General features: G+C 35.5%; 1 protein-coding gene across 1 annotated transcript; it reads left to right on the top strand.

Annotated features, from left to right (window-relative positions):
• Positions 1-263: 263 nt before the first annotated feature.
• On the top strand, positions 264-22,548 carry LOC132163407 (callose synthase 3). The gene is made up of 43 exons (XM_059573689.2): positions 264-506; positions 617-862; positions 2,246-2,346; positions 3,921-4,045; positions 4,131-4,224; positions 4,416-4,526; positions 4,627-4,743; positions 4,878-4,970; positions 6,930-7,021; positions 7,549-7,675; positions 8,105-8,242; positions 8,344-8,420; positions 8,500-8,590; positions 8,895-9,017; positions 9,114-9,231; positions 10,392-10,726; positions 10,953-11,005; positions 11,099-11,159; positions 11,981-12,062; positions 12,147-12,196; positions 12,295-12,381; positions 12,480-12,614; positions 12,715-12,809; positions 12,953-13,037; positions 13,117-13,277; positions 13,428-13,551; positions 13,639-13,736; positions 13,854-13,986; positions 14,069-14,220; positions 15,991-16,100; positions 16,220-16,345; positions 16,460-16,528; positions 16,686-16,875; positions 17,064-17,217; positions 18,313-18,432; positions 18,515-18,633; positions 18,721-18,804; positions 19,431-19,543; positions 19,637-19,866; positions 19,963-20,760; positions 20,848-20,898; positions 21,494-21,679; positions 22,079-22,548. The coding sequence occupies exons 2-43, from the start codon at positions 661-663 to the stop codon at positions 22,325-22,327; spliced, it is 5,859 nt and encodes a 1,952-aa protein (XP_059429672.2). The 5' UTR covers positions 264-506; positions 617-660; the 3' UTR covers positions 22,328-22,548.
• Positions 22,549-24,479: the final 1,931 nt, after the last annotated feature.

Genomic DNA, 24,479 nt, shown 5'->3' with positions numbered 1-24,479 from the left:
TACATAGAATGACATATTTAACCGTTTTTTAAACCTAATGAATAGAGGGTGTTGGAGTAATTCAATATGATTTTATTGGTTGCAATTGTGCGTGTGCAGGGAGTGGTACATGGCACTCTCGTCATTTTGAAGAACATTCAGCCTCTTTTGTGGTGCATTCTCCGAATCTATCTGACCCCACTGAAAACGACACATTCACATTTCACACCTCTCTCTGTGTCGCTCACTCAGAGTAGGAGCTCTCCTACAGAAAGCGCCTCTCACACTTCTTTTTAGCTTTCCTTTCTTTCCAAGTAGCTTAAGGTTGCAGCACTCTCTGTCTCTCTCTCTCTCTCTCTCTCTCTCTTAGGGTTTGGGATTCATCTGAAACACCTCTTTGCATACGTATCTGTAAGCTCTCTCTTCTGCTCCAAAGCTTTCCATTTCTCTGTTCTTCACATTCTTCGCTTTGTTAGTGTTTCACAGCCAGCTGTCATATTCAGAAGCTTAGCATTCTCGGCCAGCTGGTAACAACTCTCTGTCTCTGTCTATTACTTGCTTTGCTTTCTAAAATTTTGCTTAGATTAGTGTTTTCCTGTCTTGGATTTGGTGCTTTTCGTTTTGTTTCTTAGGAAAGTGAGGGTGTTTGGGTTCCGAGATTTTGATCGGAGTCCGAGAAACATGGCGTCGTCGTCGAGAGGCGGCGGGGGTGCTGATCAGCCTCCGCAGCTGCAGAGGCGGATCACACGGACGCAGACAGCCGGGAACCTCGGGGAGACGATTTTTGACAGTGAGGTCGTGCCGTCGTCGCTTGTAGAGATAGCTCCGATTCTTCGTGTTGCCAATGAAGTTGAAAAGAGCAATCCCAGAGTGGCTTATCTCTGTAAGTTCATGATTAGTTTTGCAAAAAAGTGGAGACTCTTTTTGATGTGTTAATTTACTAGGTGTTGTTAGTGTTTGTTTTGTAAAATGATCGTTACTATTTAGTTGTTGTTCTAATGTTCATTAGTGTTGTAAATTTGTTGAATCATGATTTTTTTTTTTGATTAGTGTAAATTTGTTCTTCTGCTAGGGGATTTGGAATTTTAATGTTGATTAGTGTTGTAAATTTGTTGAATCATGTATATAGTTCACAATTATGACAGATTTAGCTTTAAGTTTGCTTACCCATGTACACATTGTGAGCAGCTGAGCTTATATTACCTGTTTTATGCGTGCTTGCTTGTATCTTTTTGTGCATGAGCATATTGGCTTCTATGAGTGCATGTAGATGTGTGCATGTGAATGTGCACATGCGCCTGCCCTTATCCGTGTCTGCAAGAACAATGCATTTTTGGAGTTGAGTTGTGTATGACTGTCCTGGTGCTAATGATAGGGGGTAGTGATTAATCATGTCATTGCATTCAAAAGGCTTTCTCTAGTTGTTACAGAACACTTAAACTGAGTGGTTTATTTATGTAAGAACATGTGAAATTCACACTATCTTCATCCTTATGAGTATAAAGTAAAATAAACATGACACAGTCATAAGGTCTGCTACTGAATAGTTTCTCTCTTACTCATTTTCAATTATGCAATTATATAGCATTAACATTGATAGTATTACGCTATCTAATCAAAATATGTGTATCTAAATATGTCGTTGCTTCTTACTTTGTGAAATCTTTAGATATATACTTGATGAGTTAGGTTGTAGTGATTGAACACATGGATGCCTTCTTCACTAAGTTGATGTTTTTAAAAACTGATCACATAAAAGTATATAATTTCTACTTTTGGCTGTGACAAGTTATCCGTCTATTATTTTATTGTTATTGTTATTATTATTATTATTATTATTACCAATACTATTGTTATTGTTGGTTTTATTACAACAATTATTTTGGCATGTTCTCTAAGTTTGTTTGTAATGTAATGTCAATTTAATTATTTAATTTGATATTATGATGCTCGCGCTTACGTGTGGGCTCAAATTCCTCCTTAACAAGTGATGCTCAATATGTGAAATATTTTAATTGAATTGAGAGTAAACTATGAAGCCAAGGTTTGAACCCTCATAATCTCTACACTGATACCATCTTAATTCACCACCACTCATGCCAAAATTTTAAGTTGATAGGAATAGGTGAATTTAATCATTTAATTAATTTTCTAACAATATAATTGACATTATTTGTTATTTTTCTCCCAGCATAATTATTTTTCAATTTTCATTATGCATTCCAATAGCTTGATAGTTGGCTCATTTGTTCTGACTTTAATGCAGGCCGATTTTATGCCTTTGAGAAAGCTCATAAGTTGGATCCCACATCTAGTGGGCGTGGTGTTCGTCAATTTAAAACTGCTCTCCTTCAGCGTCTAGAAAGAGTAAGCATTATTATGTTCTTCATATCAAGTGCATGCCAAGTTTTTTTTTTCTTGCATATAGTGAGAATTATTCACTTGTTTGCAGACCTAAGACAATAATGCTTGTATAGATTTTGGTAGCCTTCTTAGAAATCAGTATTTTAGGTCTCAAAAAAGTACAGCTCTTTAATGTTTGCCACTTAAGCAATTGAAGAAAGGAAAAGAAAAACGGTAGTGGGTACCTTAGGAAAAGGAAAATAACAGTGGGTTCCCCTTTCCTTCTTTGTGAATTGGGGGGAGGGAGGGGCTCTCGTGGGTTCTTCAATTCCATTTGTGTGTACTCCCCCCTCATCCCGACCTTTCTCTCTCTCCCCATTTGGTTTTGGTTGGAATTAGAGATTAAGGATTACGCTTGCTAGAAACAGCTGTGCCTCTTGATATATTTAGTTGCTCTGAGTGTAGTCAACCCCTTTGATACCGCGAAGAAATTATTTTATGCGCAATATTGTTTAATTATCCATTTAATTCATTCTTATAGACTTATAAAGTAAATGTTAATTTATTCTTACAGGATGCAATCAGTTCTAGTGACAGAATCAATGCCTCTTAAGATATCCACTGCCTCTATAATATCGTTATCTATATTAAGGAGATTCCTTGTTACCTAGCAAGCAGTGTTGTATTAGTTTAGAATCATCTTTCACATAAATTGGTTCAGCCTATTCCTAGCAACAGTCTGTTAAGGTGAAAGACCACTTTTTAGGAAAATGAGTTAAGAGTGGGTTGAGATGAGCGGGCACTGGTTATGTTAAATGGTTGACCAGGACTTTAGGATGGGCACTTGTCAACACACTCATAGGCCCCTGGTGTACAATGAGGGTATGAAACTTTTCTTTTTGTTATGTACTTGGGTTATGTATATGTGGAAGTATCTTGTGTTGACGACTTCTTACAATGCTATTTGTTTACGGTGAGGTGTTTTGCGCAATGAAAGGTTCTATTGTTGTCGATTCACAAACAACTGATACAGTGCCAAATTTATGTCTCAAATGAACTCTGATTGGTTGAGACCATTAAACGCATCACAAAGTTAATTAACCTATTACCAAAGGACATAGACCTTAAACTAAACATTGCCACAGAACTTAATCAAGCATAACAATGAATAGTTCTGTGAACAGTAAATCCAGCCTTTCAAACTGAATGAAACAATTACATCTAGTGCAACAAATAACCTTGATAAGCAAGTCTTTGCTTCAGCAAATTGGTTTATTTTTTTCTTTTATTTATGGTTGAATTCTCTCTAATGAAATTGCTGTATGTGGTAAAATTTTTACCATTTCTATGGGTATTCCAAAGGAAAAGGATTAAGAATAAGAGAAGAGGGGGAAAAATGCCAAAAAAAGAATGAATTTGAACTCATACTGTATAAATACCTGAACGACCCCTTAATAAAATTTGGTACTAGTCTCTTGCATTTTCAATTGCCTCCAGTACAATTTATGACTGCTTATAGCACTTTTTGTGCGTGTGGGTTTCCTTGTTAGCTTTAACTGTTTGCTAATCTTTTTTTTTTTTTTTTTAAACTCTGTTAGGAGAATGATCCCACATTGAGAGGAAGGGTAAAAAAAAGCGATGCACGTGAAATGCAGAGTTTTTATCAACATTACTACAAAAAGTATATCCAAGCTTTGCAAAATGCTGCTGATAAAGCTGATCGGTAGGTCCTCTGGACGATATTGGGTCTTTAGGTGATGCTTCACTCAATGCCCTGCTTGACTATCAATTTTCTGCTTTTTATCCAGTGCGCAGCTTACAAAGGCGTACCAAACTGCTAATGTTCTCTTTGAAGTTCTGAAGGCTGTGAACATGAATCAATCTATTGAAGTTGATCGCGAGGTGAAACTATGTGAAATTTCTCGAATTGTGATCTCTTGAGCTTTTGTTTTATGGTGGATGCTTTGTTTGTTTAGATTTCTGCCAATATCAAAATTATATCACTTTTTTTAACTTTCTGTCAGCTTTAAATTTCAAGCACTTGGCTGATGTTGCATATCTGACTGATTCCTTAATGATTGACATTTGATAAGATTTTGGACGTTCAAGATAAAGTTGCTGAAAAGACAAAATACTATGTTCCTTACAATATCCTTCCTCTTGATCCTGATAGTGCAGATCAGGCAATTATGAGATACCCCGAGGTAATTTTGCAATTTTCATACTTTTTGGTATCCATCAGTACACTGATTATCCTTTACTATGAAAATACTCATACTTGTTCTTTATCACCTTGCTTTGCAGATCAAAGCTGCTGTTTTCACTCTTCGTAACACTAGGGGTCTCCCTTGGCCCAAGGACTACCAAAAGAAGAAAGACGAAGACGTTTTGGATTGGCTTCAAGCAATGTTTGGGTTTCAGGTGAAATAATTAACTGGAGCTGTATCCTCTTTTTGCCAGTGCAATTTGGTCCTACATGATTGTTTAGAAATAAGCTACTTGGAATGAATAAAAGCCAACTGCTTTTATTTTCTTAACTGTTAACAAATATGCAGGAGGGTAATGTGGCAAATCAAAGGGAGCACCTGATCTTATTGCTTGCAAACGTGCACATACGACAGATTCCGAAGCCTGATCAACAGCCCAAGGTTTGTTCTTATACAAATATTAGTCTCAGTGGACACACTTTGTTTCTTTATTTGCTGTCCCCTACTTTTGTTTCTTCAATTTCTATCCCCTAGAAAGAAGTGATTTGAGCTAATTGGTACTACCTGCTTTGTTTACCTCAACAATAATTTCATTTGAAGTTACTGGGTTTTATTTTTATCTATAAATTATAGTTTTGAGAACTTGTTTACTTTTGGCATTGTCACCATAGGGGAGCTTCCACCAGTGCCACCTCTATGGTTGTTGCACCAAAAAAGCACTTTCTGTACATAACCAATCACTAACTTTGCCAGTCTACACCACTCCTATCTGTAGCATTGCTGGTACTGAGTTGTGTATGTTGCACCAATCCTGTCGGAGTAGTTTGCCACTGTTGGTTCAATTGCCATTATCATGCTATTAGAACTGGTTTCACCCTCAATGGCAGCTTTGCTACTCAATTTGCTTTATGAGATATTTCAAAATTGAACAAAGTTGTGCATGATAGTTAACACTCTAAAAAATGCTTCCCCCCCCCACCCACCCACACACACCCCGACTCTATAAGCAATTTGGGCTCGAAAACATGTAATGCTCACAAATCTGCTGTGGTAAACTTAGCTGGGGATAAATACCCCCTCTGATTTATAATGTTGGTCCCTTTTTGGGGAATCCAACTTTCAAGGGAACTAGCATTTTCCTCAAAGTAAAAATGATGAATTACTGGCCCCTTTCGGGAATCCAACTTTTAAGGGAAGAGGCATTTTCCTCAACGTAAAGTGATGATTGCCAAAACTAACTTTGAAAACGTGGGAACTTTATAACTTGGTTCTTAGTTTTCCCTCTCATGCAAATCACATAGGAAAAGATTACATGTCTTCCCACAGGTGAAAGAAGTCAAAATAAACAAGTTGAATGATGCGATTTGAAGACTATTGACGTTTATAATAATTAGCGTTCCACATCTTTTAGGATTAGGAGTTTTTTTTATAGGAATCTTGTCCATTAGGTATTATGAGTCCATATTTGTCCTCACTAGTTAAAATCTATATATTTATGGGTTTTTCTAATAACTCTGATTGGATAACCCCAAGGGGTTAGCCCAAGTGGTGGAGGCCTTGGTCTTAAGTTTTGCTCCCTTCAAGGTCCAAGGTTCAACACCTCATGGGTGCAAACAATTTCTTGGGTAGGGAAACTTCCGTGTAGGGAAACTTTCGAGGGTGCAGTGCACGGGACTGGGGTCTACTCTGCAGGGGTGAGTCCGAAGAGCCCTGCTTTGGCGAGGTTTCCCGACATCAAAAAAAAAAAAAAAACTTTGATTGGATTTTCTAGCAATGGGATGGTTTAAGAAACTAAAACATTTTTGCATGTGACTTTTGAAATGGCACATGAAAATGGGTAAGTGACTAACAATTTGGGATGGAAGGAGTAGCTGATTTTATTTATGGATGTATCTTTATGCAGAAAGTGTCTTTATTAGGTTTTGTTTTTCTTTATTATGGTTTGAAGGGTAGTTTTTTTTGACACCTTGCACAAGTACCTGTGGTGTTTGGTTGAGATTGATGATATATAATTGGGCAAAGTACATTTACCCCCTCTAACTACTATCCTTTTTGCAATGGCCCTCCTCTCCCCCAATGTCTCAATTTTTGCACAATATACCATTGATGTTGCAATCCTATATTATTACCTATCAAAAAAAAAAAAAAAAAAACTTACGTAGACAATATTTTGTACATGTGCTGATAAAAAAAAAAAAACAATATTTTATACATTTAAGAGTGAAAGTTCTCATCCCGATTCTATGCTTGAGATTTTCCTAATTTGAGTTGTTTAAAATAAGAAGAGTATCTTCCATCTAGCGTTTTAAAAACAGGTGAAGGATATAAGTCATATTTCCATAAACTTCGTAATTCAGCCTTTTGCTGCCTGTGACATATTTATGCATATCTTTTGCTTAGTTGGATGAGCGGGCTTTGACGGAAGTAATGAAGAAACTTTTCAAGAACTACAAAAAATGGTGCAAATACTTGGGTCGCAGAAGTAGCCTCTGGTAAGCCTTTGCATATTGATAGTGTTGACTGATATAGCTGCTGTTCACTTATTGGTGGCTATGTCTGGTTTCATATGGACCTGTTTGTATCTTATATGCTAGTTGGTGAGCTTACAGCAGCGGATACTTCATGTATGTGTGTCCTTTTTAAACCCCAATGGGTTGGCTTAGTGGTTGGACAGCCTGGGACTTTGAGTATGCTCCTCAAGGTCTTAGGTTCGAAACCCACTTAGTGCAAACTGCTTCTTGGGGCCATCGGACTGGGGGTTCGTTCCTTGAATTAACCGAGGTGCACTTGCGGGAAACTCCTTGCCGAGGGCCTGTGCACCCCCGGGATTCCGGATTCCCGGTGCCAAATAAAAAAACAAAAAAAAATGTCCTTTTGGTATTATACTGCAGTGCGTGTTGGAGTGGTTTTTGTGCAGCGGGTATTATACCTTTTATTGGGCAAGATTCAAGTGAAGTAATATGCTTTGGTTTTCAATTTCTATACTGTATTTAATGCTTTTAAGGTTCTAAAATTGCAGGTTACCAACCATACAGCAAGAAGTGCAACAGCGTAAACTACTATACATGGGTCTGTATCTGTTAATATGGGGGGAAGCTGCAAATCTAAGATTCATGCCAGAATGTCTTTGCTATATTTATCATCATGTATGTTTCGAGATCTTTTAATGAATGTACCCACCAATCTATATAATGATTCAACACATCCCCCCAAAATAAAAAATCCCCAGCCAAAAGAAGCCTGTTTGAGTCTGTATGTCGAGCTTTACAAGTTAAACCTGCTTATATGACTAGCATTTCCCTTCTAGTGTTAAGACAAGTTTTATTCTAAATTGGCTACTTTTCATCATTTATCAGTAGTAACATAGAAATTTTTAGCCATTTATCGTTGTTTCCCATGGTATTATCTCCATTTTATTTTTATAAAAAGACAATTGTGTGAAACCTTTCTATAGTGATAGATTTAGTTTCAATAATCTTAGCCTCTTACAATTGGTTATGTGATACCAACAAATAAGTTTTCACGGACATAATCTGCATAGAATATAACTGTTGCTTATAAGTTTTCTTTTTTAGATGGCGTTTGAATTGTATGGTATGCTAGCTGGGAATGTCAGTCCAATGACAGGAGAGAATGTAAAGCCAGCCTATGGAGGTGAAGAAGAGGCTTTTTTGAGGAAAGTTGTTACTCCCATATATAAAGTGATTGCTAAGGTGTCGTGAGCAGTTCCTTTTCTCAAAGTCCGATATATTTGATTGTTGCCTTTTCCTTTTGATTATATCTTCTCATGTTTTAATATTGCATTGTTTTACAGGAAGCTGAAAGAAGCAAAAAAGGGAGATCAAAGCATTCACAATGGAGGAACTATGATGATTTAAATGAATACTTCTGGTAATTGTCATTTACTTATTATGAGTTATTTATTTGTGATCTATATTTTTCAGTATTTAATTTTGTCTTATAACTATAGGTCAGTTGATTGTTTCCGGTTGGGCTGGCCGATGCGTGCTGATGCTGACTTTTTTTGTTTGAACACTGTACAGACTGTTGAGAACAATGGAGTAAGCAATGATGGTTATTTGCTTTTTATTTTAATTTGTTTCGTTCCTTTTACGAACAGTGTCTATTGTTATCCTCCAACAATTCCAAGAAAATAAAATAAAATGAAGCGTATTTACACTTATTTCTATACTTCATGTTGATATTATGGATATTTTATTTTATTTTTATCTTTAACAAAATAAATATTTAACTGCCTTTTTATTTTTATTTTTTATTTTTTTATGTAAGTAATTGACATATAACAATAAGTAAAGTTTTACTGCTATGAGGTTCATGGTGCTGTTTAATGTTGGTTATATTCAGGATAACAAGGCAGCTACTAGAGATCGATGGGTGGGAAAAGTTAATTTTGTTGAGGTACGGTCATTTTGGCATATTTTCAGAAGCTTTGATCGTATGTGGAGCTTTTTCATTCTGTGCTTACAGGTACCAATTTCAACTTCCATGCACTTTATCTGTCAAATTATTCTTTTACATCTTCAAATATATGAAATGGTGCTGAAATTGGCTAGTTTTTATAAGGCTATGATCATCGTTGCTTGGAATGGCACGGGGGAACTAAATTCAATCTTCGGTTCTGATGTATTCAAGAAAGTATTGAGTGTCTTCATAACTGCAGCTATATTGAAGCTTGGGCAAGGTAGGTAACTCCAGTTCCATACACTATCCCTGATTTGCATGTTGAAAGCAATTTAGATTCAAAGTCCAACCTGTCGTTGTACACCCCCCCCAACACCCACACACAAAAAGACAAAAGAAGGAAAACAAACATTCCTATTATGTTTTCATGCCCTTTTTAGTTGCATAAATATAACTGTATTTTGCAAAAAGAACAATCTCTAAAATTGGGTTTCTTTTGGTCCATATAAGTGAGCATGAATATGAATTATGGTAAATCAAGTTATGACTTTGGTGGTTTAAATTTCTCCTAGGTTTTCAATCATTAACTTACAAAGGGTCTGGCCAAGAGGGACACCTAAATGCATAATATGTGTGGAAAATAAAAATGGAGAATTACCAGTCAAGTAGTTGCCAGCCTGCCTTTGTTAGTAAATGTTTTGAGCTCTCAATTGGAAAGTAGGACAAGCGAAACTACACATATTTGGATGAGTTTGGATCAAATCAATTCTATCTTGTTACTTTTGGAGCCAAGTTAAGATGGGGTGCAACACTGGTTAGCAAAGAATGACTATGATGGCAAGCTGAAGCTTGTTTTGGGGTTGATTTGATTAGAGACTCATCCTTAAGAAGCAACTCTACCTCAAATTGTAATGAAGTTTTAAGTTTTCAAGCCGAGAGAGACCTGTTTGTAGACTTAGTTCTTTTGTAACCCCTAGATTTTGGGGTTTTACTTTTTTGTTGGACAAGTAGGAAATACGTGTGTTGTTCAATGCCTCTTTATGTCTTTTTGCCATCAAAATTTGGGGACTCCAGCACTTGTTCTCAAAATGTGATTCCCAACAAGTTTAGTTTACTTTTGGATGTGTCGTTATATTTTTCTTGGTAATGGCCAGCATGTAAATTGCAACAGATGATGGAAAGTTCAACAATTGTCACACATGAAGAAGCTTGGCAACTGTTGTATGAGGATGTCTGTTAGCTATAGTACAATTTGCAACTGAAACCTTTTTACCCATGGTTATTGAGTTGATACCTAAAGAGTTTATATATAAGCTTTGAGACGTTAAAAGGAAATCCAATTCTTTCCAGCAAATGACCATAATATTACTATTTTTGAAATGCTCCTATTTGTTTTCCCAAGCGGTAATTCTTTCCTGATGATTTCTCTCACTTGTGCAGCTGTCCTTGATGTAATTCTTAGTTGGAAATCACGGCAGAGTATGTCATTCCATGTTAAGTTAAGATACATCTTGAAAGTGGTTTCAGCTGCTGCGTGGGTGGTGGTTCTCCCAGTTACATATGCTTACACTTGGGAGAATCCTCCAGGATTTGCTCAAACCATCAAAAGTTGGTTCGGGAATGGTTCCAGTTCACCTTCCTTGTTTATTTTGGCTGTTGTTATCTATTTGTCACCAAATATGCTGGCTGGAATATTGTTTCTTTTCCCCTTCATTCGTCGATTCCTTGAGAGGTCAAACTATAAGATTGTGATGCTCATGATGTGGTGGTCGCAGGTGTGCAGCCTTTTCTTCTTCTTCTTCTTCTTCTTCTTCAGCTTTTTTTTCTTCTTCTTCTTATTATTATTATTATCATCATTGTTCTGTTTTTCTTCATTTTTTTTTACATGATCATTAAAGCTCTTACTGTAGATGTTTAAACTGAAACACAAATAGATTCAACTTTTTGTTTGTCCACTTGTGTATGATGGTTCATTTGTATGTATGTCTTACACATTTGCAGCCACGGCTTTATGTTGGGAGGGGAATGCATGAGAGCGCATTTTCTCTTTTCAAGTAAGAGTTTAGAGCTTGGTTGTTTTGTTGAATTGCTGCTTTAAATATTGTAGTGATTCACAATGGCTGATATCTGTTTTCCAAAATTTGCAGGTACACTATGTTTTGGGTTCTTCTTATAGCGACAAAGCTGGCATTTAGTTACTACATAGAGGTGATTCTTTTATACATCATAGAAGTGTTAAAGTATTCTTTAAATGATTAAATCTATCTCTTCCTATTAGCTTAAGCTTTTGAGATAAGTATTGATCTAACATGGTATCAGAGCTAAAGACCCTGAATTCGAACCTTGACTCCGTCAATTTACCTCCTATTTAAATAAAATATTTCATGTGTTGGGTCTTACCTATTAAAAAGGAGTTTGAACCCACACGAAATGGAGAGTTAAAGTATTCGTTAAATGATTGAATTTATCTCTTCCTATTAGCTTAAGCTTTGAGATAGATTGTGATTTAACAAGAAACTCTTGTTGCTTTTATCTAGCATTACTCAGTAATTTAATAAAAATAATATAAATAATGCCATGAGCAAATTGACGTTGTTAAATCACCACTTGTTCCAAAAGTTTAAGTTGATAGAAAATGGTTGATTTAATTATTTAGTTAATATTTTAACACCCCCCTTATAAAAAAAAAAAATTTTAACACCCCCCTTAACGTGTAGGGCTTAAACTCCCTCTTTATTAGTGAAGCCTACACGTAGAATATTTAATTGAAATGAAAGGGAAATGATAGACAAGATTTGAATTCAGGACCTTTGGTCTGATACTGTGTTAAATCACCACTTATCATAAAGCTTAAGTTGATAGGAATGGGTTGATGTGATAATTTAATTAATATTCTAACATACATAAAGACCAAAATAACATAGGTGGAGGGAGTAACAAAGTTGCGATGTCAAAGTTTTCTCATTGTTTGTTAATAGGCGATTGTTTATCCATCATTACGTGTTCTGTTGGTCTGTGTTTTCTTACAGATAAAGCCTCTAGTGCGTCCAACAAAAGCTATAATGGCTGTTCGAATAACTAATTTCCAGTGGCATGAGTTTTTTCCCCGTGGTAATAGTCATGAATATGTGCCTTTTATTTAAAATGTTTGTTTCATAAACAAATGGTCTATGATGTGCTCATTTGATTTTGCAGCAAAGAACAATATTGGTGTGGTGATTGCACTATGGGCCCCAATTATTCTTGTATGGTTTTTGCTTTATCTGTTTACTACTCTCTCTCTCTCTCTCACACACACACACACACGTCATAATGTAACATCTGGTACACCTATATTTTCCAGGTCTATTTTATGGATACCCAGATTTGGTATGCCATATTCTCTACATTATTTGGAGGCATTTATGGTGCATTTCGTCGCTTGGGAGAGGTTAGTGGATTAATTTTAATATTTGCTATTGCTTCTATTAAAACTAGCTTGCTTTTCTAGAATCTAAGTCTTCTGTTGTTGCTAATTACTACTTCCAGATTCGAACACTAGGAATGCTTCGATCTCGTTTTCAATCATTGCCTGGTGCTTTCAATGCACGATTGATTCCAGAGGAGAAGAGCGAGCCTAAAAAGAAAGGAATCAAGGCTACATTGTCTCGCAAGTTTGCTGAGGTTAACTCTTTCTATTTTTATCTTATACTTTCTATGGCCTCTTGTATCTTTAAAAGTATTGTCCTTGCCTGGAGTTTTATATATCCGGCTATTGCTACAGATCCCATCTAACAAAGAGAAAGAGGCAGCAAGATTTGCTCAGTTGTGGAACAAGATAATCACTAGTTTTAGGGAAGAAGATCTTATAAGTTATAGGTAATCTGGAGTTTTTTACTGCAAAAGATATATTCTTGATCTAGTTCTGTCGATGCTTTTAGTTTTGTTGCATTCTTTGTCCCGATACGTCTGTCTTAACTTTAGTCTCTACAGTGGTATGCTGAACTTGTTTTTATTTTCAGGGAAATGGATCTTTTGCTTGTTCCTTATTGGGCTGACCGTGATCTGGACCTCATACAATGGCCTCCATTTTTACTTGCTAGCAAGGTGTTTTTTTTCACCATCTTTCTGTTGAAAAGTTTTGACATTTTCATGTTGAAATCTTCATCCTGTATCTGCTTTGTAGATCCCCATAGCATTAGATATGGCTAAGGACAGCACTGGGAAGGATCGGGAGCTAAAGAAGAGAATTGACAATGACGATTACATGTCTTGCGCTGTTCATGAATGCTATGCATCATTTAAGAATGTTATTAAGTTCTTGGTTCAAGGGGAACGTGAGAAAGAGTACGTTTCTGTGCATTGTAAGAGGGAATAACCATTAACAAGGAGGACTTCAGTTTCCTATACTATCCCTCTGTTTTTTAAGGAATTGACCTCAGATACAGTCTACTTTCCTTACCTATTAACCGTCTTTCTCTTGACGGGTTTTTTCAGGGTCATAGATTATATATTTTCTGAAGTTGACAAACATATAGAGAACGGTGACCTTGTAAGCACATTCAAGATGAGTGCGCTTCCAAGCCTTTATGACCTCTTTGTTAAGCTTATCGGATGTTTGGTAATATTCTAGTTTTGTATAATGATTTCTTTAGTCAATAGTTGTATGGTTTAACGAGTACTGAGCAAGTCAGTCTGATTTTTGCAGTTAACTAATAAGGAGGATGACTGGGAAAAGGTTGTGTTCCTTTTCCAGGACATGCTGGAAGTCGTTACAAGGGACATGATGGAGGACCAAATATCCAGGTGCTGAATCTCAATATAATTGTTTTTTTTTTTTTTTTTTTTTTTAACATATGTATCTCCTCAAAGACATACATTTTAGATATCTAATTTCATAACTTTTCAAATTTTCTTGAATAGTTTGGTAGAGTCAATCCATGGTGGACCTGGGAATGATGGATTGACACCCCTTGATCAGGCATATCAGTTATTTGCATCTGCTGGCGCTATCAAGTTTCCAATTGAACGAGTAACAGAGGCTTGGACAGAGAAGGTGCCATTCTTACCAATATGTTATAAATCCATATTTTGATTATTGCGTATGCTTATGAGCTCTGTACCTAATTTATTTGCAGATTAATCGGCTTAATTTACTGCTTACCACGAAGGAATCTGCCATGGATGTACCATCCAACTTAGAAGCAAGAAGGCGTATCTCGTTCTTCTCAAATTCATTGTTTATGGAAATGCCTCTTGCACCCAAAGTTCGCAATATGCTTTCTTTCTCGTAAGCTCTCTTTTTGATTAATTGTAATGGTGGCTTTTGCATATCGCGTTATTTCCTGTTGACAAATCTTGATGGTACAAACAAAAGTGGGCTGAACCTTTCTTTGCCGGTTTATTTATCTCTTTGAATCTCCTTTTCCTTTGTATTTTTTAAAGCATTTTGTTCGCAGAGTTTTTTTAACCCGGAGGCATCTCTTATGAGTATTATGACCACAGTTAGGACCTAGATTAGGTTTTTGGAAAGCATGGATTTATTATACTCAAAGGTGGACAATTATGCCCTGCGTATTGCGAGTATAGTGCTAGGCATAAAGAAGTACAACTTGTCAATGCATACAAAGCTGGAAGCACAATAATTAAAGGCATGTTGCAATAGTCTGAAAGTAGCAGTTTCTGATAGAGCTTTGTATTTGTTGAGTTGTTGGCTCCATATTCTGGAACCTTAAGATATGTAAATTCTAAAATATTGACTGGCTGATAGTTATTTTCATATTTGAATGCTGTGTTGTATAATGTATTAATTATTTGTTATTGTATCAGTGTTTAATGTTTCATCCTGTAGTTTGTATGGGATTGTGATTTTTTCTTTTTTCCTTTTTCATTTGTAATATATATAATTCTTATTACTCATCCACTATTAGACAATGGTAGCTGTGATGGTACACTCAGTGAGTGGAACTTTGTATATACCATAATGAAGTGATATCGATGGAGAGCATGACTATTTTGTATTAATTTTCTTGTTGCAATGTTGACTGCACTGGCATTAACGGGATATACCAAGATAAATAATTCATGCAACTCAAGAACCTAGCTGAAAGCATAAAATGTTGTAGTGCTAAAACCCATATGTACATGTCAAGTCAAATTAGCCCACAAGATGTGTAATCATGTATTGCGATATTGCAATATTGCATCAGTTGTACCTATCTTACTGAAGCTGTGTCGGGCTTGAAGACGAACTAAGCCTTGTCAGATTTGGTTCTAGTGGGAAATGTTGAGAATGTGGATGGATTGGCTCGGATTTTGGGTTGTAGGGTGTCATCATTGCCGTTGAAGTATCTCGGTCTTCCTTTGGGGGCTTCCTTTTAAGGCTAAGCATATTTGGGATGGTGTCATGTAGAAGATAGATTGTCGTTTGGCGAGTTGGAAACAGATGTATTTGTCTAAGGGTGGGAGGATTACCCTTATCAAGAGCACCCTATCCAATTTACCTACATATTTCTTGTGTCTCTTTCCCTTCCTTCAATTATTGCTAATCATATCGAGAAGTTTCAATGTGATTTCTTATGAGGTTGCTTGTGCCATTTGGAATGTTTTCTTCAATCGATTCGGGTTGTCTTGGGTTATGCCTAGATGAGTAGTCGACTTGTTTGCTTGTTGGTGGACTGCATGCAATACTCAGAGTGTTGCTGTTTGGAAGATGGTGTGCCTTTATGTTTTTTGTGGTGTCTTTGGAGGGAAAGAAACGATAGGTGTTTTGAGGATTAGGAGAGGACTTTGGAGGAGTTGATATCTTTGTTCTTCAACACTTTGTATCTCTAGACAATTTTTTTTTTTTTTCTCCTTATTGATTAGTTATCCTGATTTTCTTGTTCTTTTTGCTCACTTAGGTGGCTTCTCTTGTATACTCCGTGTACTTGGGGGCGCTTTACGCTTTTAATGATATTTTGATTATTTTTCAAAATAAAACTACATAGGTGCATAGTATTCATAAAGGTTGTTAGTTTTATTTAATATTTGTTTTTGATGTAATAAGATTTACCTGTAGGGTCTTAACGCCATACTACACAGAGGAGGTTCTCTTCTCCTTGCGCGATCTTGAAGTGCCAAATGAAGATGGTGTTTCAATCCTCTTCTATTTGCAAAAAATTTTTCCAGGTTTATTTTATGCTCCTGTTAATTGACTTGCAATGTATGAGATGTTAAATTTTTGTACTATTTCTGTTTCTAGAATATGGTCTGGTGTTCATACTAAATAGGCAAATATGAATCTGCAGATGAGTGGACCAACTTTCTTCAACGAATGAAATGCAATATCGAAGAAGAAGCTAAATTATCTGATGTATCAGAGGAAGAACTTCGCCTCTGGGCATCATATAGAGGACAAACTTTGACTAGAACTGGTACTCTCTCTCTCATGTTTGATGTGTGCTTGTGGATTGACCTTAATTATGCTGTGACTTCTTTTCCCCTCTTAAGTTGTCGTGATTTTGACATAGTATTTTTACATTTGCCAGTAAGAGGTATGATGTACTACCGGAAAGCTTTAGAGCTTCAGGCTTTTCTTGATATGGCGCAAGATGAGGGTACTTATTCCTTCTTTTACTCTCCATGAAAGAATTGATTATTTCATTTTGTTATGCTTGTTTTTATATGTTCATTCAAAAAAGAAATAAGTTTTCTAGTTATATCTCTGTACTAAATGATTTTTCTTTTCTTTGTTTGATTATTGTGATTATTCAGATTTAATGGAAGGGTATAAAGCCGTAGAATTAAATTTAGAGGATCAGTCAAAGGGGGAAAGATCATTGTTGGCGCAATGCCAAGCTGTGGCTGATATGAAATTCACTTATGTGGTATCGTGCCAGCAATATGGGATTCAAAAGCGATCTGGTGATCTTCGCGCACAGGACATCCTGAAGCTGATGACGACGTATTTGTCTAAACTTAATATTTTTCGCTTCTCTCTTTCTAATTAGGTGTTTCTTTTTGTATACTCTTAGTGTACTAAGGAGAGCCTTACACTTTAATTGAGATTTGGATTATTACTTAACAAAAAAAATAAATAAATAAATCTCGTCATCATAACTTTCAGTTGATGGATATGCTTACATTTGGCAGATATCCATCACTTCGTGTGGCATACATTGATGAAGTAGAGGTGACCAACCAAGACAGATCCAAAAAGATCAATGAGAAGGTTTATTATTCTTGTCTAGTGAAGGCTAATTTGCCCAAGTCTAATTCTTCAGATCCTGGACAGAATTTGGACGAGGTAAGAGCTCATTTGATCTGAAAGCTAAATATTAGCGAAAATTTGGATATTCATCTCATAATCCATGCCATCTAAAATTAGTTTTTTAAATGAATACTCAAAAACTACTTATCAAATGATTTATTCCATCTAAAATTGCTTTTATCCATAGAATAGTGTGCCTCAAGTTTATTATTGTTAAAGTATTTGATTGAATGATTAAATTTACCTCTTTTTATTAGCTTAAACTTTTAGGAGAGGTAGTGATTTTAATATGGTATTAGAGCCAGAGGTCTCGAGTTTGAACCATAGCTCTATCAATTCACCCCATTTAAAATTAAATATTTCACGTACTGGGCCTCACCTATTAAAAAGTTGTTTGAGCTCACATGTGAGGGAGAATGCTAAAATATTTGATTAAATGATTAGATTTACCTCTTCTTATTAGCTTAAGCTTTTAGAACAAGTGGTGATTTTAACAATCACAATAACCTTGTAATTGTTGTTGCTCTCCTAGGTGCTTTTGCCTCATGAAGAACTCCCTTGCCATCTTTGTTGATGATACTTTTGCTGACTTACAATTGAATATGAAACCTAGTTGATTATGTTGGTGAGATGGCATAACCTAATGGAACTAGGCAAATATCATTGAAGGAGCTGATTTTGGCTCCAATATCCCTGTGACCTTGCTGAAATTTAATTAGGTTCTATGCATGCCTAAAATAGTAAGTTCAGTTCAGCAACTCTCTCTCTCTAGCATGATTCAATTGATCAGGAGCAAAAAGTATGAAAACTAGCAGTGGTAGTAATAGCAGTGGAGAAGAATGAATCATTATCATATATGTTTGCCCTAGTCCTTGTGACATAGCCAAATGTGTGGAGATGAAATATTGAGCGAGTGTTGAAACAAGCACTTGACTATTCTGCAGTTAACTGTCTTTTATGAAATTCATTATTTTTCATTCTCAGTAAAAAAATTCAGATTCATTTACGACTTTTATTAAATGATTAAGTTTTCAGTTTCCAATTAGGGATATATGTAGCATCATGAGTTTTCTCTTTATCAGTATCCGACTTCATAATATATTTTATTTTATTGTGTTGATGTCCGCGTAGATTATTTATAAAATCAAACTTCCCGGACCGGCTATCTTAGGTGAGGGAAAGCCCGAAAATCAGAATCATGCCATTATATTTACACGTGGAGAAGGCTTGCAAACGATTGATATGAACCAGGTATTTTGATTGTGACATCTAATAAAAATTATACTAATCTCTATTAGCGCATTTGAGTTGATTAAAGTTTCTATTTCTATAGGATAACTACATGGAAGAAGCATTAAAAATGAGGAATTTGCTTCAAGAGTTTCTTACAAAGCATGATGGTGTGAGGTACCCCACGGTTCTTGGCCTTAGGGAGCATATATTTACTGGAAGGTAGATACCTTAACGTGGTTATATTATGCGGTTGATATTTGCAATTAGTTATATCATTGCTAACCATTTCATTACATTTTGGTGCAGTGTTTCTTCTCTTGCTTGGTTCATGTCAAATCAGGAAACCAGTTTTGTGACAATTGGACAGAGACTGTTGGCCAACCCTTTGAAGTAAGTTTTCATTGTTCCTAATTCCTTCAAATATAGAAGTAAAAAACAAGGTGGCAAATCATTTCTAATTGATCAACGATATTTTGTAGTGTATTGTTTTACAAGTGCATTTATTTGTGTCTTTTTTTTTTTTTTTGGGTTGTTGGGGGTAGTTGCTTTATTTGTAAATCCTGTACAGCTAAAATGATTGGCTTACATTCTAACTTCAGATTAATAATTTGGTAAAAAAGAGAAAAGAAAGTTCTATGAAAATTTGGTATTTGGTGTCAAGGACAGCAAGAAAATTGTCATGGTTCCTGCAGAAATGCAGTTCACATTGAGGATTCTTAGATAATGCTTAGATGTCATAATGAGTAGATTATCTTTTTATTCTTTTTCCATAATGTTTGCTTAAAATGTGCCTCCTTTATGAAAATGTATACAAGGGATTTAGGAAGTATGTTTGCTTAAAATCTCCCTCATAATGCATATATGCATATATTGTAACATTCAATACATGGACAAAAATACCCCTGTAACATATTCCTGTTACCAACATATTCTTTTAACCCTAAGAAGCTCTTCTAACAGATAAATTCTATTTATTGCTCTAAACTTACGCTCTTTCCTTGGTTTTGTACATCTAGGGTCCGTTTCCACTATGGTCATCCTGATGTGTTTGATAGGCTCTTTCACCTTACTAGAGGGGGTGTCAGTAAAGCATCCAAGGTTATCAATTTGAGTGAAGATATATTCGCTGGTATGCTGATATCTAAGCTTTTCTAGTCTTATTGTTTCTTTTTGTGCATGATTTTGTCTTTATTCAGTAACTCTTGTATGACGGCACATATAGGCTTCAATTCTACCCTTCGTGAAGGCAATATTACTCATCATGAATACATCCAAGTTGGGAAGGGAAGGGATGTGGGCCTGAACCAGATTTCTATGTTTGAGGCAAAGATAGCTAATGGCAATGGGGAACAGACAGTAAGTCGGGATATATACCGACTTGGACACCGTTTTGACTTTTTCCGAATGTTATCATGTTATTTCACAACAGTTGGTTTCTACTTCAGTACTCTGGTATGTGCAAAATTTAGCTAACTACTATTTTCAGGTTTTGACATATTATGTCTTTAAGTTGAAGACTTTGAACATCATCTTGTTTTCTGCTGGCAGATCACTGTGCTCACTGTATATGTGTTCCTTTATGGTCGCCTTTATCTTGTCCTTAGTGGGCTTGAAGAAGGTATGATTACTCAACGAGCAATTCGAGACAATAAGCCTCTTCAAGTGGCTCTTGCTTCTCAATCTTTTGTTCAAATTGGATTTTTGATGGCCTTGCCTATGTTGATGGAAATTGGTTTGGAAAGGGGTTTCCGAACTGCATTAAGTGAATTCATATTGATGCAATTGCAACTGGCTCCAGTATTTTTCACATTCTCTCTTGGAACCAAGACCCACTACTTTGGAAGGACATTACTTCATGGGGGTGCAAAATATAGGCCAACAGGTCGAGGGTTTGTGGTGTTCCATGCCAGGTTTGCTGATAATTATAGACTCTACTCCCGCAGTCACTTTGTAAAGGGTATCGAGCTCATGATATTGCTTCTTGTGTACCAAATCTTTGGTAATGCTTATAGAAGTGCTGTTGCCTATATCTTGATCACCATATCTATGTGGTTTATGGTGGGCACCTGGCTTTTTGCTCCCTTTCTGTTTAATCCTTCTGGTTTTGAGTGGCAAAAGATTGTAGATGATTGGACTGATTGGAATAAGTGGATAAGCAACCGGGGAGGTATAGGTGTGCCATCAGAAAAAAGTTGGGAATCATGGTGGGAAGAGGAGCAAGACCATCTTCGTCATTCTGGAAAGCGTGGTATCATTGCAGAGATATTGTTAGCTTTACGATTTTTTATCTATCAGTATGGGCTTGTATATCATTTGAAGATTACAAAAAACACTAAAAGTTTCCTGGTAAGGACCTTTTTCCTAGTATTTTGTATGTTTTTAGTAAAAACTGTCGACATAAAAATCATATAATCTCTTTTCACTTGTGCTCAGGTCTATGGAGTATCTTGGCTGGTGATCTTTCTAATATTGTTTGTGATGAAGGTAAGTGCAACTTCTTCATGTGTTTCCGTTTCACATGTTCCTTGTTGCACAGTATGAAGAATTGCTTCCTCCATGCAAAAATTCATTTTCTCCTTAGTAGTAGTAATCTGATCACAGGCTTGTATTACGCTTTTATTTTACTGCATTCATGATTGCATTAATTATGAATTTGAGTTTGTTCTCTGAAAATTGATTTGAAGTTATTATCGGATTGACTTGTAAAGATATTGGTACACGCACAAATCCCATTTTTTATGAAGAAAAATGAAGGTACATCAAGTTTATCGTGGTGAATAAATTTTTTTGACACAACCAAGCTGATTTTGTGGACAAGAATGTTCAAAGATTGGCAGCCCAATGCAGGCTATAGGAAGTTTTTTTTTTTTTACATGATTTGCACATTCCAGTGTTTGAGTAGTACTGTGCAGCTTTCTTCATTGCTCAGCGTGTCATGTTTATCTTATTGCTGTTTAAGATTACTGTCACATCTCTCTATGATGACTTATTTCTTAAACCCAGTTGCTGCATGTTTTAAAACTTTTATATGTGAATTAGTGTACCTTGAACAGTTTGACAATATTTTTTTTCTCTGTAGACTGTGTCGGTTGGGCGGCGGAAGTTCAGTGCAAATTTCCAACTTGTGTTCCGGCTAATCAAAGGGTTGATATTCCTAACTTTTGTCTCCATTCTGGTCACTTTGATTGCCCTCCCTCATATGACACTGCAAGACATCATTGTTTGCATTCTTGCCTTTATGCCAACTGGTTGGGGGATGCTTCTGGTAATGTTTCCATTCTCTGTACTTCGTTTTGCAATTATTTTGTGTCGTAGTAACCAACTGTATTGCATAAGTCTCAAACTTGCAATCTGGGTTCTTGAATCCCCATAGTTATACATACTATGTCTAGTAGCCGCCGCTGACCCACCACATGGTTCATGCTGGTTGGGTGCTGCAATTGCTAAAATTCATGATGATCTGATAATTTTGGGCTTGCATCTTTCTCTTTTTTTAAGTCATCTTGTTTTGCTTAAAAAAGGTCTTAAGGTGGTTGGCTAAATGTTGTGATTCATCTTACATCTCTAACTTTATTCTGCCCCCGGGCCCAAGTCATATTTGGTTTCTTGTCTAGTATCTACAGGCACTGGTTTCACGTGTTTTTTTTCTTCTTCATTGGATCAGATTGCTCAAGCTTGTAAGCCTGTTGTTCAAAAATTTGGGTTTTGGGGTTCGGTTCGGACGCTTGCTCGTGGTTACGAGATTATCATGGGTTTGCTTCTGTTCACTCCTGTTGCATTCCTGGCATGGTTTCCCTTTGTTTCTGAATTTCAGACCCGTATGCTCTTTAACCAAGCATTCAGCAGAGGTCTACAGATTTCCCGTATTCTTGGAGGACAACGGAAGGATCGTTCATCGCGCAACAAGGAGTAATCTTACCGAAAGCAAGATTATTGCTTGTGCTAATTTCTCCATTCTTCCGATACAAATCATATTTATTAGCTGCTGTAATTATGGATGTAATAGAGGGGGCCGCATTAGTGCAATTTTGTGCATTCTATTTGACAGAAGCACTGTAGTTCTTCCCTAAGTCTCATCAAAACGCATTCAATTATTTACGATAATTGAATTCCAATTTGAAACAATTTTTCTTACTAGAGTGAGCTGATTTTGTGGGTAATCCGTGCAATGGGAAACCGTTTTCGTTTTGGTGATATGTGTTGGAACTTAATTTCAATCATCATATTAACAAGGAGAAACTATCCTCTTCAAATTATTATCCAATTGACATTGTTTCACTCAAGCTTCAATAGTAATAATGTTTTTCTAAAATTACCAAAACATTATTAATGTTCCTCCAATAACGAAACTACCTTTAGTAAAATAAAAACATAAAATACTAAAACTTCCAAGAAAATCTAAAAATAAAATAAAAATGAAATGGGTGGCCAAATATAACGATTTAAAAAAAAAAAAATCCTTTTTATAAGAAAAAAACTAAAATTATCGAGTTTTTTTAATAAAAATTAAAAATTTTCGTTCATTTTTTTTAAAAAAAATAAAAAAATCCCCTTTTAAAAAATTATATTTTTGTTTAAAAAATAAAAGTTTTCGTTTTTAAAACAAAATTAAAAAAATATATATCGTTTTTTTTTTTAATAAAATTTCGGTGCTAAAAAAATTAAAATTATTATATATATTTTTTAAATCGTTTTTTTTTTAAAATAAAATAATTTTTTTTAGTAATTAAAATTTTCATTTTAAAAAAAAAATTAAATTTTTATTTTTTTATTGGATAAAGTCCACTTAACCTCTTCAAACTACCGCCTCAATGACAATCTACCGTCAAACCATCAATTACGACAATTTACTCAAACTATTAAAACAACGGCAATGTATCCCCCCAAATGCTAGCAAAATGACAAAATTAACCCATATAGAATTTTCAATAAGACAAAAATACCCTTAAAATTTTGAAGAAAAAAAAAATAGTATTTTTGTTTTTATTTTAGTAAGGGTAATTTTGTCATTTTGTTAAAATTGGGGGTACATTGTCATTTTTTTGGTAGTTTGGCGGGTAAATTGTCGCAATTGATAGTTTGAGGGAATGATTGTCATTGGATGGTAGTTTGAAGGAGTTAAGTCGACTTTACTCTTTTTTATTTTATAGGTGTATTTTTGTCTGATTGAAAAATTTATAGGAACATTTTTATAAACGTTTTAAATAAAAATAAAAAACAATACGATAATTTTAGTTTGCAAGTTGTATTGTCCTATCATTCAAAATTAACTTGAACCAAGTTACATATGACCATACAATAGAAGTACCTTGATGTATTTGTTTGAGCCTTCGAGGTTGATTGTGGGTGCCATTTAATGTAATTTGTAGATTCTCTTAGCCTCATATCAAGATTAGGGTTTTAAGGTATGGAAAGCCTATTTACAAAAATGCGAACCATTTTGTAGATGCTGTTTGTTAGACCAATTAGCAAGCCTTCTCTATATGACTTAAAATCATAAATTCCATTTGTAGGGTTAGTATGAAATTACATCCCCTCGACCCGAATCCTTTGAGGTTGTTTTGTTGCCCCCTTTGATCGAATTTAGAGTATTCTAACAACCCTCAAGTTCTTGGGTGTGGTTCAATCACTCTTTTTGGCCGGCTTAAGGGTGGCTAAACCAACCCTCATAGCCATATGGGGTAGTTAACCACCCGTTTGTTTATCTTATTACTTTTATTTTCATAATATTTTTTAGAGTAAATGAATAATTTTGTAATGGCCGCAACAAAAATAAAGAAATTTGTTACACATGCCTACTACAAGAAGATTATTTGTCATTTTTGAAACCCTACAAACCAATTTTGTAATTTACCTTTTTTATATGAGCACTAGGGGAACTACAGCGGGAGAAATATGCTTATTTTAACACAAAGACATGCATCCCTACACAACAAGCATATTAGCAAGTTAGTTTATGAAGCACATTTTTAAGCTCCCTAATAATGGAGCCCATTGTAGCAAGTTAGTTTATAAGGTCGTCAAATGTTATAAAATATAAAGAGAGAAGGCTGATGAGAACTTGG

This window comes from Corylus avellana, chromosome 8 (genome assembly GCF_965113065.1).
Source record: "Corylus avellana chromosome 8, dhCorAvel1.hap1.2, whole genome shotgun sequence".
NCBI lineage: Eukaryota > Viridiplantae > Streptophyta > Magnoliopsida > Fagales > Betulaceae > Corylus > Corylus avellana.
This window is presented reverse-complemented; position numbering and strand designations above follow the sequence as displayed.